Source organism: Hirundo rustica, chromosome 1 (assembly GCF_015227805.2).
Source record: "Hirundo rustica isolate bHirRus1 chromosome 1, bHirRus1.pri.v3, whole genome shotgun sequence".
Classification (NCBI taxonomy): domain Eukaryota; kingdom Metazoa; phylum Chordata; class Aves; order Passeriformes; family Hirundinidae; genus Hirundo; species Hirundo rustica.
Genome location: NC_053450.1, coordinates 66,683,891 through 66,697,559, shown reverse-complemented (window position 1 = coordinate 66,697,559; position 13,669 = coordinate 66,683,891). Strand labels below are relative to the sequence as shown.

General features: G+C 45.0%; 1 protein-coding gene across 4 annotated transcripts in view; it reads right to left on the bottom strand.

Annotated features, from left to right (window-relative positions):
* The window catches only part of EPB41L4B (erythrocyte membrane protein band 4.1 like 4B), a 170,248-nt gene extending 162,132 nt beyond the window's left edge, over nt 1-8,116 (bottom strand). For all 4 annotated transcript variants that reach the window (XM_040078806.2, XM_040078816.2, XM_040078825.2 and 1 more), the window contains exon 1: nt 7,817-8,116. In XM_040078806.2, coding sequence (XP_039934740.1) covers nt 7,817-8,116 — 300 coding nt within the window. The remainder of the gene's footprint in view (nt 1-7,816) is intronic.
* Nucleotides 8,117-13,669: the final 5,553 nt, after the last annotated feature.

Below are 13,669 nucleotides of genomic sequence, written 5' to 3'. Positions count from 1 at the left end.
GAAAAAAAAAAAAAGAAGACAGCATTTGGTATTTGTTTGGATAAACTATCTGTGGTTCCATAACAACAAGGAAGGGAAACAATCTGAATCTGTACAGATCAAAACCAAACAGCCATCATAAATTAACTCTTAATATTTTTCATGCTTCATAGCCAGAGTCTGACTCTGTAGCTTCAACAAATATTTCAAAATAATCTCATCACAATATAGCTAATGGTCCAGGACACATTTAAATCGATGCATAGAAATAAATGGAAATAGTAAGTCAAATGAAGAGCAGATGGTCACTCTAAACACTTCATTACCCTCCAACCCTTTAATTTCTAATGCAGAAAAAATAAAAGAACATTTACTATAGTCTGCGTTGGAAAACAAGTACTAAAACCCCCATTTCCCAAGTATTTAAAATATTAACCCAGAAACACTGTACATAGTGCTAGCAGCTGTTGAGTTCATTCTTCTAGCAAAAAATGAAATTATTTGTAATTATCCTCATCCTTCTATTTACTTTGCAAAGAGCCTACAAACTCAATGATGTGTATGTTCTCCTTTCTTCTCTCCACCTCCCGTCCGCATCTTTTGAGTTTTCAGGTCCATTTTGGTTGTCCTCTGTGAAACCATACATTTTTAAAGTACGGGGGTTTAACCTTTGAACTAATTATTCCACCGATAGCCACCAGCACTTCCCTAATGTCAGCCCTACAGATGTTCACAACAAGCTGTCCTCAACCTGCACCATTTGTGCCCTGGCAGACAGACCTCTAATGCTCTTTAAAGTGCCTCCCAGAAGATATCCCTCACATCTCGTGTAGATAGCTGCTCCTAGGAGGAAAATAAAACTAATTTTACAGACTGGGAAAACAGTCAAGTAAAGGAAAACCCACTAAACTAAAAGAAATCTGCTCTTATTAAAAAGAAAATTCATTAGGTATCATGCTAGTAACACAGAAAATATCCACACAGAAAAAGTATAGCTAATCGCTCAAAGAGACTGCAAATGAAAAGGGAGAGTTGAAACAGTTGGGAATTTAACAACAGAAGCCCTGAATTGCAAAATGGACTTATACTTGAGCCAGCCATAGGTGAGATGCTAAACAAGGCCAGCCTCTCAGAGAAAGTTACATAAAAACGGTATTTACAGAGGCACTACTAATAATAGCACAAGGAAGTGCATGAAGACAAAGGCAGGAGTAGAGAGATGGCTGTCCCCTTTCTGTTTCAGAGAAGAAATACATTCAGGTGAACAATATATCCCTTACTTTATATATAGTTATATAGCATACTATATATAGTCTCTTCACCTCTTTTTTTTTTTTTTTTCCTTTACCATCTTCTGCAATCCAAACAAAACTAGTCCTCTGCTTGCTCTTACACATGTACTGCACTTCCAAAGTCTCTTTGCTCCTATTTCTTGCCTCATAGGAACTTCTTACATGGCCAGATGTTCTTTTTCCTCTTCAGGGCTCCTTCTAAGAGCTTAAGGCTACAGGTTTGCCACCCAGCACTATAGGCTAGACCAGAACCACTGGAACAAAACCCCAAAACATTATAGATGTACACTATTGACAAAAAAGTTCCTATATTGTCAAACTGTTCTGTAAGTTTCCTTCTTATAGACCCTCTCCTCTCAAATCCATGGTGGTCTTCAAAGTTCCTCCAAGGTTTGCAATTGGATAGGTAAGCCCAGTGCAAACATCTGCTATGAAATGCATTTTTGTGCTAATAAACGAGAGCCACACTGACATTTCACATGGTTACTCTCCTAAGCATAGTTGCCTTCTAGTCCACTGAAAGAATGCACACAACAACCTTATCTTCTCCCCAGCTCTCCAAACACACAAGCTCTCCATCAGAGAATTAGCACCAGGTGCTCTTGCTTTTGCATTACACTGCTCTCATCACTGACTTTCTCCCCTGTCCCTGGTTGTCAACTCTTCGCAGCAGCACTCCTGTCATGCTGTCTGTATGACACTGAAAAATTGTATTGAGTTTCATTAATAACTAATGGAACTCACGAGCAGAATTCCTCTTACATATGCCAAAAACAAAACACTGCTTTTTGTATCCTTTTTCTACTCCCTTTTCTACTATGTTTCTTTTATCTGCTGTAGATTTACTGGGGCAAGCACATCAAGGGCCAAAAATTCCCTCTTCTGTCCCAAGAGCCTAACATCATGCATTTCTGAAGCCTGGCTGCAGTCACATATGCACAACCCCATCACGTTTCTCTCTCTCTAGGGCGGTGTATGCTCCCGATTCTGTATGTGATTGTACTATGAATGCCGTTCACACACCTTCAGCACACGCTGCAGCAATGCATTGAGGCATATGGAACGGGGATAACATAATTAAAGGTTATTACCAGCAGACAACACATTGAGTTCTAGCTGCAGCTGCTTAATCAGAGCTGTAAGGTACTCAAAAGGCATTTTGACATGAACTGAAGAAGCAAAAATATCCAACCTCTTCTACCAACAGAGCCTGATCAGTTTATGAAGGAAATTGCTGGTGCTCACAGGAGCGTGTGAACGTGAGAGGACTTTCCCTTTCCAGTGTTGCAAATATGCTTGTAACATTTTTCAGCAACTACTCTAATTTTATGTTGTTCAAAGGTGACTTCTGCGTAAAGAAGGCATATTACCAACTTTATAAGTGATAAAAGCTTTAAAGAATTTATTAAAAATCCCATTACCCATGTGATCTAACACAGCTGTTGGAGGGGGGTGTACCTATGTGTAACTCCTAAGTTAGGAAACTCCAGAGCATGACCTGAACTCAAGTGTCTGTATGCATATTAGTGCATTTCTCGAGCGTTAATACTCATGAAACATTATTTGGAAATCATGTGTGATAGGAAAGAAAGAAAAAAATGGATTGCACTTCCCTCCTGCTATTTATAACTTTATCAACTCAAATACACTAATCAATAAAACTGAGATGGCTGCTCAAGAGTTAATTTAACACTTATATTTGATGTAAGCATAGAGGCCAGACAGCAATTTTTTGCTATGTTCATGTTACCCCAATAAGAAAAGAATACAACACAAGGCAGATCAGAGACTAGAAAACAGAATTGAAGAACATTTACTATTCCTATCCTGAAGTGTTTCCATAGCAGCCAAAACAATTATTAAAACAGATACACCAAAAAAGAAGGCAAAAAAATAATGCAAAAGCTATTCATCTGAAAATAATTCAGATTTCAAGAGCTATATTTGAGTTCTTGATTAATTTAATCCTTAAACATTACGTACTTTCTAATACATCACACAAGTCTTTGTAATGTTGTTCACAGCAGCAGAGGAATTTATCAGAGCCAGAAGGTTTTTAGAAATAAGTATTTATAACAGACAACACGTGGACTGCTGTGGATTCATATCACTGAAAATGTAAGGTGTCTTAGATCTGCTTTGCAGGATGAGGATTTTCATAGTGGAGGAAGCTTACCATTTGTTTCTCCTTTTATCCCACTTAAGACGACAAAAAGCCAAGAACACTCTACAGATGTTCATTCTCCTCCTGCCCTCACACAGTTTATCAGAAAATACCGTTTTCAACAACATTAAGTGACATTAATTCCTGCTACTCTGGACAGTCCCACTTAATAGCCATCTTTCATACCTGCCCTTTAAGCTTTCATAAGATGCACCTAATTAAAAATCAAAGACTCACTTTTTAGAAATGTCAGCCATCATGCCTTAGAGTTAAGAAAAATTTGGCTTTTTGTCTTTATCTGAGAGCCATCTTTGTATTAACCAGCAGGCACCATCACTGCTGCCTAAATGTCAATGCTCTCTCCTTGCATTCCCTCTGTAAGAACACAGCATCACCTACAACCAGTTTTTCTTTCATTAAAGTCACGAGTCCTCCAGAAAAACAGAGGCAGGACTGTTTTGGCAACACTGAGCAAGTAGCCTTCCATCTACCTACAACCAAGCTGCAAACTCTGATCAGGTAACAGCCTCCAGTGTTAAGTGAGAGTGCAACACAAAGATACTAAACAGGTTCCCAATGGTTAAGAGCAATACACAGAGAGCTATGTGTGAGGGAGGAGGGATAGTTTCTAATGGAAGTGTTTTTCTCCTTGTGTCAGTTCTCATCACTGGATTTCAGCTGTGCAGACACGTGGTGTCAGGTCAAGAAGAAGTAATGACACCATTTATGTTCCCCTTCCCATGGGAAATCACCCCACAGCAACAGAATTGGTCAACTGCCACTCACTCCTGTACAACAGATCAAACCTTAATAGCATCTCACATTCAATACAAGGCCCTGAGGAGCCTGTGAGTTTAAAAAGCCATCCAGTGCATTATTCTGTTTAGAAAGAATACTTTTAAAGTATGTGATTCCTGCCTTAAGAGTGAAGAAAAAAGACAGCATCATTAAGCAATCCTTGAAATTTCATGCAAGAAGCTGAGTATAGAAACCATTATCCAGGGGTATCTGCAGTGCTCAGAATAATCTTATGTTGACACTTGTGTGGGGGCAGCTGGGTACAAAACAAGTTTGTGAAAGCCAGAGAACACCTACAAATGAAAGAGTACACAGCATGTAGAAGGGCAGGCTAGCGGATGGGGTAGTCTGAGGGCAGAGCACACACAGTAAAAAGAATAAAGTGCAAATGCCCCAGCAGAAAGAGGGTGTGGAAGCACAGATAAAGAAGAAAGATGACTCTAGTTCACTACTGCTATACAGCCTAGAGAAGAATGAGCTAAGGAAGAACTTGGAGATCAGGGTAGATCTCTGTTAGATCTCTTCTGTTACCACCATAAACTGACAAGAGTTTACAAGACACGTACTTTCTGATACAGATACTATCACAAAAATTGTAACATTAACCAAAAAGATGGTTATCAATTTACTGATGTAGGATTTACTTTTCCAACAGCCCCCACCTATATGAAAGCACTGTGGCAAAACATGATGCATTTAACTTGGGCAAAAGTTTCAGGGTTTCAGTTTTATCAGAATATTTTATAAAATGAAACAATGACTACAAAAAAAACAACACCCTTCCACCTTTTTTCTGTGTATATAGCTAGTTTTCCTCCAGTCACGTCTTTTCTGCCATTCCTCCACGCAAGCAAATAGACCCTGTAGTCTCTGAAATCCAATAAACCTTTCAATTACTTCTAAACGAAGTCTTAGAGATGGCCTAAAAAGTTGTAGTTGCAAGAGTATTGTGTTCTAATATCACCAGATTCCTTTTTCAACTAGACAGGCAAGAGGGGTGCAATGTCAGCATGAACACCACATTTTATAGACGCCAGTATCTCCTGAAATAAGCGCTTGCAAACACAATCAGCAGCACAGTCAAATCCTCTGCAGTCATCTCTGTGCTTGACTTCATGAGTAAGCTGCTCATTGGTGATGAAGCCCACACTCCCTCCTTTTGAGAAAAATTGAGCTGAAATTAAAGAAAGCACCATACGCTTTTTTTTTTTAAGAAATGCTACTCAATTCATGCAGCTTATCCACTCCTGTACCTCAGCTTCTGCATATTAAAGCACGTTCTGTTTCACGCCCTACTCCCATAAAATCTAAACCTCAGAGAAACTTTACTGATCAACTTCTATAAATGGTGTGATGCCTCTTTCAGTTTTTCTAATTCCCAGTGTGGGTGTTACTTTCTGTGAAAGAAAGGAAAAAACCATGAGGAACTAATATGTAATTCAACAGAACAATTTTTAATCCTCAAAACACTGACAGCTATTACATGCTCCAAAGTCCTCCATCAGTCTAGGGATTTGCGTGGAAAAAAAAAAAAAAAAAAAAGCCAACTTGTTACTCTGTCTCTGGACAGCTGAGCTACAACCACCACATGAGCAGCTCACATTCTGAGAGCACTGGCAAGTACGAGATTCATTTGAAGGTCAGTTCAAGCAAGAATGCTCCACAATTTCTTCACTGGGCCAAGCACTTATTTCAGCAGATACATCCACGTTTTCAGCACTCAAGGACTAAGAGTGTCATTACCTCACTTTCTGATCCTGCAAATCCTCAGGCCATCTTAAACGGGCTCTACAGCAAAATCTGACCTTTGATAAATCAAATAAATATTAAACAAAATATTTACCAAGCTTATTGACACAGACCTCTATAAGTAAACCCTTAGCACACTGATAACAATCATCACATCTACTTTATAAAAGATTTGTGCTGAGATGCTAGGAGGAGTGCAGCAAGTTGTGAAGGAGATGTGGGGAGAGGAAATATATCAGCATTTCAAATATCTGGAAATGTGCAATGTAGTCTGTAGGCAAGGGAGGCCCGATAATGCTGCAGCAAGTATCTCTAGGTGGCTCCGTTCACATACTTCTGTATTGACTTGTAAGAGTCTTACTCAATCTCTTCTGTTTCTTTTAAGCAGAAACAATAGGGTTGCCAAATTCCATGTTTCACTAAAACGATGCCAACATATACAGATGACAGCTAATATGAAAGGCACCTAACAAGAGTCTAAAGGTACACGGAAAAAAAGCCTCTCTTTTATACTGCTGGAGATTAAAGCAGTGCACGATTTCTCAGGTTGTTACGTTCGCTGTTACTAAGTTCTCCCACCTGTTTTTGGAGACGAGGCTTAACGGCTGGCGACTATTTAGGTTGAAATGGAAAGAAGATTAAATGTTTTTCAAACACGATAAGCTTCCATACTATTTCATAGGAAACTTGGATTTCAAGAGGGAGGGAAAATGTCAGCAAAAAAGGATGGGTGGTGAGAAGTATTTAGCAGCCGTGAGGAATGAAAAACCAAAGCTGCAAATTACCGGTGCACCCCGTGCTTTTAAGAGATAAAAGGACACACGGCGAGTTTTGGGGATGCTCAAACACCCACAAACGTGGCCCTGCCTCAGCGAGCAGGCACAAACAACACACGCACAGCCCCGCAGGCCAGCACCGTCCCTTCCTCATTCCTCCTGCACAGCGGCGGGAGGGGAGAAAGTTCAGCGCCGGCACCGTCCACGCACCCGCGGGCCGGGTCGGGCCGCTCCCCCGGAGCCGCCGGGCCTCACCCCGACCCCGGCCCCGCACCGAGCGCCACGGGACGGGGAGAGCGCCTCGGGCATCCCGGAGGGCCCTTCAGCCCGCCCCGGGAGCGGGAGCGGTGGGAAACAAGAACTAAGGAGAAGAAGAGAGGCGGCGACCTCCCGGAGACCCCGCGGCGGCGGGGACAGCGCGGCCGCGCCACGATCTCCCCGCGGCGCCACAGGTGCTGCGGGGCTGGGGGCTGCAAGCCGCAGGGCAGCGAGGCCAAAGGCACCGCTGCCCCGCGGAGGCTCCATTCGCCCCCGCCCGGCGCACCGCGATGCCCCCACGGGCGGCGGTGCCGTCGGGCGGACTCGGCGGGCAGCCCCCCCGCACCAGCCGGGGAAAGGCACAGGTAGAGCCCGCATCGTGGGGTCGGCCTCTCCCAGCGGGAGAGGCGCCGCGGAAGGCAGCGCTGCAAGCGGCTGGTTTCGGCCGCGCAGGGGAGGAGGAGAGCTGGCGCCCACCTCCCCGTTGGCTCCGGGGAGAGGGAAGAAGGGCGCAGACGGCTCCCGCCGGCAGGACGGGGGCGGGCGGCGGTCATGGCGGGGAGGCGCGCCGCGCACCTGGCAGCAGGTGCACGCAGGCGGGGACGGCGGCGAGGGCGCCCGCGGAGGGAAGGACGAAACCGGCGAGGCTCTCCCGGAGAACGGCGCCTGTTGTGCGGCCGGGGGAGGGGAGGGCACTTGCAGGTGCCCGTCGCCGGGGACGGGGGGTCGATGCGGAGGAGGGGAGAGGGCAGCTGCAAGCGCAGTTTCGCAGGCGGCGGAGGTAAGCGCACGCTACTCACCGGCAGCTCCACGTTGACTTCGGTCCCGTCCAGGAGAAGGACGCGGCACTGCAGCACAGGCTTGCTGCCGCCGGCCGCCGGGATGTGGACGGGCGCTCCGGCGCCGTGCACGACCCCTCCGGGGAGCGGCGACGAGGGGAAGCCTCCCGAGCCGACGGCGGCGGCGGCCGCTCCTCGCAGCCCCCCGTCCCGCTCGTCCCCCTCGCCGCCGAGCCCACCTCGCCCGGCTCCGCGCCCGGCTCCTCGCCCGTAGCGCTGCATCGACCGCCGGCCAAAGGTCCTGCGCAGGAACCGCAGCATCCTGGGGGCGCCCTGCCCGGCCGCTCACACCCCCGAGCCCGCAGCTCCGCGCCCGGCCCCGCGGCGCCTCCCAGAGCAACGCAGCAGCGCCGCCCGCCGGGAGCCGGCCCGCGCCGGGCGCCGGCCGCACCGCCCCGCCGCCCGCTCCGCCCTCTGCAGCGCCGCCCGGCAGCGGCACGGCACGGCACGGCGGGGCGGGGCGGGACGGGACGCGGCCCCTCCCGCCGCCGCGCAGCGGGGCGTGCGAGCGGCGCGGCGGGCAGGGGGAGCTGCTGAGGCGGGCGGCGGGCCGCCACCTGCGGGGGCGGCCGTGGCGGGCGCTCCGAGCCCGGCCGAGCCGCCCCGCTTCTCTCCTCCAGAAACCGCCCCGGCTCCGCGGCCGCCGGGGCGGTGTCTGCGCGACGGCAGCCCCTCGCCACCGCCCCCGTGGCGGGGAGGGCAGAGAAGCGGCGGGGGCGCGGAGCCTCTTTCCCCGGCCGGGCTTGCCGGGCGGCCCCTGCTCCGCGCCGAGCTCTCCGCGCTGCCCCCGCCCCGCGTCCCCCCCGCGCCCGTCTGCCTCTTCCGCCCCTTCCAACGGGCGGGAGAGGGACGGGGGAAGTTATTGGGATATAAAACAAGACGAGGAGGGGGGATGGAGGACTGGGCGCAGGCAGAGGGACGGGTCTCGCCTGTGTTGGAGGTGGCCGAAGCGGCGGATCCCGCCGGGAGGAGGAGGAGGGCACCGCACCGCCTCGCCTCTCCCGCCGCCGCCTACATCCCCGTGCACAGACACGTCTGCCCGGTGCGTGGGAATGTCCCCGCATTTGCCTTGGCGATCAGCGCGGTCTGGTGGTTTAAGGAAACCTCTGTGAGAACTTGGCCCCTGTAGAAAAACCAGACCCTCTCGGCGGTCCCGGGGTTTTAATCCCTTTTGCTTCTGTAGCTGTGAGGAAGGAGTACGGGTTTGTTTATCTGTCACAGCAAATCCATAGGTACAAATGCTGTCACGGTCGCTCTGCCAAAAAGTTAAATATTTATGTATTCTGGCTCGGGTGGGAGCGTTTTTGCTGAATCGCTATGTATAAAATATTGGACTTATGAATCATGTCTTGCAGAAACAATCAGTGAGGCTAATTATGTTACCCTATGGTCAGGTGTGATCTGAGGCGCTTTGAACTGAAATAATTTGCTGCTTCTAAAGTGTGGGTTTGGGATTTTTTTTTTTTTTTTCCTGCTGTGAATTTATTTCTTTTAACCTCACTTCCAGGCCCGTTTACACAAGCATTGTCCTATTAGGTATTCAGAAAGCCTGCCAAAATGTCTTAGCTTGTCATTTTTTATTGAGACTTGATAGTATTAGGTAACTGCCTGCTGCTTCTGCATCCTTTTCCATGTTCCTTCAATGCCCTGGATCAGGTCTTGAAGTGTCTCATCAGCCAAGACCGTCACTAAAACTGCATGATCTTTGGCAGAGATCTACCCGCAGCCCTTCTGCACTTTATGGCTGCATAAAAGAGCTTTTATAGAAACAGAGTGGAAAGGTGCTAATCTCTGCCTGCTAATGTTCACAGTCTAAAGTAGATGCTTATTACAGATTATGGGGTTTTTTTTTTTCTTTTTTCCCCCCCCCCCTTGAATTAGGAGCAGAATTTCAATTTTCTTTCAGATCCTTAACGGTGCAACATACTTTGGGGTTCTTTCACTGCTTTGAACACTGTGACGATATCCCAGTCCCATAAAGCTCGTTTGCATACCACAAATTATCTTAAGGGTTGGGAATTCACCAGAAATACTCTTGTCTCTTGAAGGAGCTACAGCAATTCTGGTGTAAAGGAGAGTAGGGTGGAAGAGAGGTCTTGCATCACTTGGGACTGGACTGGCAAAAAACGGAGCAAATCTTTTGCTATGCTAAAAATCTTTTGTACTCTGAAGCTGTGAGACTTCAGCCCTTTGTCTCTTTCAATTTCTGTCATGGAAACAGAAGCCTGGGATTTTAAAATGCATAAACGTAGGCTTGTTTGACTTACATTAGCAGCACACCTGGTACAGGCCAATGGCCATACCCCAGAGTCAGTCCTGCATTTACAGAGCTGCCATAGAGATGCTGAGGTCCCATTAAGGCTCATGTTAAGAAATACAAGGTAATGCTCACAGTAAAGGATCTTTTAGAAGGAGCTGGTGGTGGGAGGAAATAAAGCTGGTTCCTTAGTACCCAGCCTCTCTTGGAGTAAAACAATTCCACCGTTATTTTGTCTCGTGTTAGCAGCAGAGCTATCTTTAGCCGTGAAACAAAAACCTTGAACAACAGTGGTTCTGAGGATGCCTTGAGAAGTATTTAAACTAGCATTTATATTCAGATTTGTACATATATTTCACCCATCTACATGCTCTCTCCATTTGCAGATGGACAGGCCCTGAAGGGGTTTGGTTTGCTGGCGCCTGTCCTGCAGTCCCTCCTCAGAGTGCCTGCTACTTGCTTGCTTTCCAGTGAGAGACACAAGCTGAAACTGCCATGGTCTTCATCTGTACCGTAGTTAAGGGCATTTCCTTTAAATCTGTATCATCGACCTCCCAGGGAGCACTCCAGTCTCTGCTGGAAGCCATGATTTGATTACTGCCACAGGAAAGGTGGTGACCTAGGCAAACCATTTTTCCTAATCCGTATTGAAGTTCTGGTAGCAATCCCTGCAAGTAACCAATCTTATCCATGGCTTTGCTGTGGTGCTGAGCAGTGTGTAAATGAGGCATTTACCAAAATCTTTCCTGACACTGGGGTAGCAGCAGCAAGATGGGCAATCTCTAACCACTGGAGCCCCTGTTGCTGCTTGTAGCTGAATAACTACATGAAAGTTTGATAGGCACTTTATTCTTGCTCTTTCATTCAGTGTTTTGGTTTTGTTCAAATCTTTTCTGGGAGCTTTTGGAAAGCTTGGAAATGAAGGCAACCATGTCATGGGGACGGGGGAGCAAAGCCATCGACAGTTCTGTGAAGAGACTTCTCTTGTACAGGGCATGCATGTGCTGCCTGGACATTAGAGACCTCTTTCTTCTTTTACTTTCTGTCACTGCAATTACATTTATGGATTTTTTTCCTGGCCTCACAGACTTTGACTTTCTGCAAAGGAGTGTTCTAAATTTAATTTACATGCAGCTAGAGTTTCTTTTTCTGCATTTTTGAAGAAAAGTTGTCTTTACTGAGTAACTTAAACAGGCTTATATTTTGCAAGGTTCTGCCAGGGTATGTTTTGTTACAGTCATTACTTGGAGGAAACTTACATAAACAGATTCAAAGAGCAAGTATTGGTGCAAACCCAAATGTCTATGTTAATAAAACTGGGCGGAAAAATAAACTTGAGGAGTTATGACATAAATTCACTCAAGCTTTTGGATATTAATTTTCTGGGGCTTTTTTTTCTAAGCACATAAATGAAATTAAATTTTTGTATTAAAAATTTCATTAAAGGAGATACTTTTCAGCACTAGCAATCATTCCATTACAACATTCATGCAGCTGGCAGTTCTGTTTATTTTCTCCAAAAACATGTCAGTTGTATGAACAGGTCTAATGTCACGGGTTTTCAGGATTTTTATATATCCAGCTACAGATTTGGAATAAAATACAAAGGTAATTCTGAGTTATGCGGCTAACGATAATTTGCATTTCTAGTCCATCTCTCAGCTAGAGAGATCCCAAAGCACTTCCATTTGAAAAAAGGAAAACTATGTGTTGAACTATTTTACCAACAATGAAAGGCAGCAGCCGTTTAACAGCAAAGAAAAATACTAAGAATCTCTCTCATACAATTGTAATGGGAATACGTGTTTGAATAGGCAGAAAGTTACACAAATCATAGGGCCATGATGCTGGAGCTGGTGGATGAATTCCTGCAAAAGGTACCACATGATCACAGGTAGTCAGTCAGGACTTTCCTTTATCGTGTTCTACTCCCAGTGTTTCAAAAGTCCTCCATTTAAAAAAAAATTAGTACTTCCCCATTTAAAATATCAGTGTTTCAGCAGGCATGAATTTTGGCAGCTATTGCTGTTCATGTTAATCCATATATACAGAAAAAACTTCCCTTTTTTTGTTAGAATAAATAAAATAGTATCTCACTGAAGAATAAATGTGTCCCCTCAAAGAGCTGTTCTTGCATATCCAGAGAGGTTTGTTCATAAACATGGAAGAACAAAATCCTTTCCATTAGAAATCTACAGAAAGAAAATATTTCTTGACGAGTGTATACTTTACAATGTCTCCCTTCCATCTAATAAGTAGGTTTAATGTGACTTAATCATAGGTTTTTCCTTTAGTGAGAATTTTATCAGTTTTGTACTGACTTCAATGCATATAAATAATATTGAATATTATTTATATTCAAAATTATGATTAGATTTAAAGCATTAATGGAAAAGTTCTCAATGCTTTGTTAAATCGCAAAGATAACTCGGCTGAGAATTTGAGGCATCTTTCCACTGGTGAACTGTTTTGATGTTAATCTTTGGTGAACCGAACCTAGAAGATTGCTCAGAATGTTACCTAGAAGCAAACATCACATGCTGAAAGAGTAAAGTTTTATAGGAATATTTTCTAACCATAATTATGCATCTTTTAATTATATCTCCACTGAAAATAGATATCCATGGCTTCTTGTGCTGTGCATGAATTAAAAAGGCAAAAAATTTGCAACAAAAATACTTTTGACTGACACTGCAACTCTGAATGATACCTTGTATAGGTCTGACAGGCAACAAACCACTTAGGAGAACTTCTGGAAACCTTCAATATGTGTTGAAAATCAACTGAGCAATAAAACAAAGGTGACGGTTAAAATGAACAAGCATCACATTAGATTTGGTTAATTAAAAGAAGCGTGAGTCAGATACTCTGGGTACTCCATTGCCTGTATGTTATGCTGGTGGCAGAAAGGAGATCCCCTCCTCATTTGGAGACTTCAGCTCTTCACCTGTTGAACTCTTTGAGAGAACGAGGGACAGGATGCAGCCAGAGCTCTGTACTTCGAGAGGAGGAACTTGTTGGAGGCAAATCAGTCAGCAAATGAAGAGATGAGTCAATAAAAGTGAGTATTTCTGAGGGAACAAAAATGGAAAATCAACAGAAGAGATGAAGCCACTGACAAGGCTGCTGAGTCAGTTTATTTATCTTGTGCCTACCAGTAACAAGAAAACAGGAAGGAAAAATCCAAAGACTGAACCACCAGTGCCAATTGTTTAAATAAAAACAATTAAAAAATAAAATTATTTCTAATCTTACATTATCTAGCACAGGTTTTGCTGAAACCTGAGGGATATGGACCCAATTTGTTGACATACTGGCATATGAAGTTGTTTCATAAAGTAGAAATGTTCTGTAACTCTTGTTCTGTAACTCTGCATTTTCCTAAATGAAGCGAACAGCTCATTCTAGGATATAAAAGAAATATTAATTAAAATGTTATCTATAGCTGGCTGATAACCTGAGTATAGAATGAAACAACACTGTCTACTTCCTAATGAACCTTCTTGTGTCTATATGGACTTTAGCTTCCTAGATAGATTGTCAGACACGAATGCAAA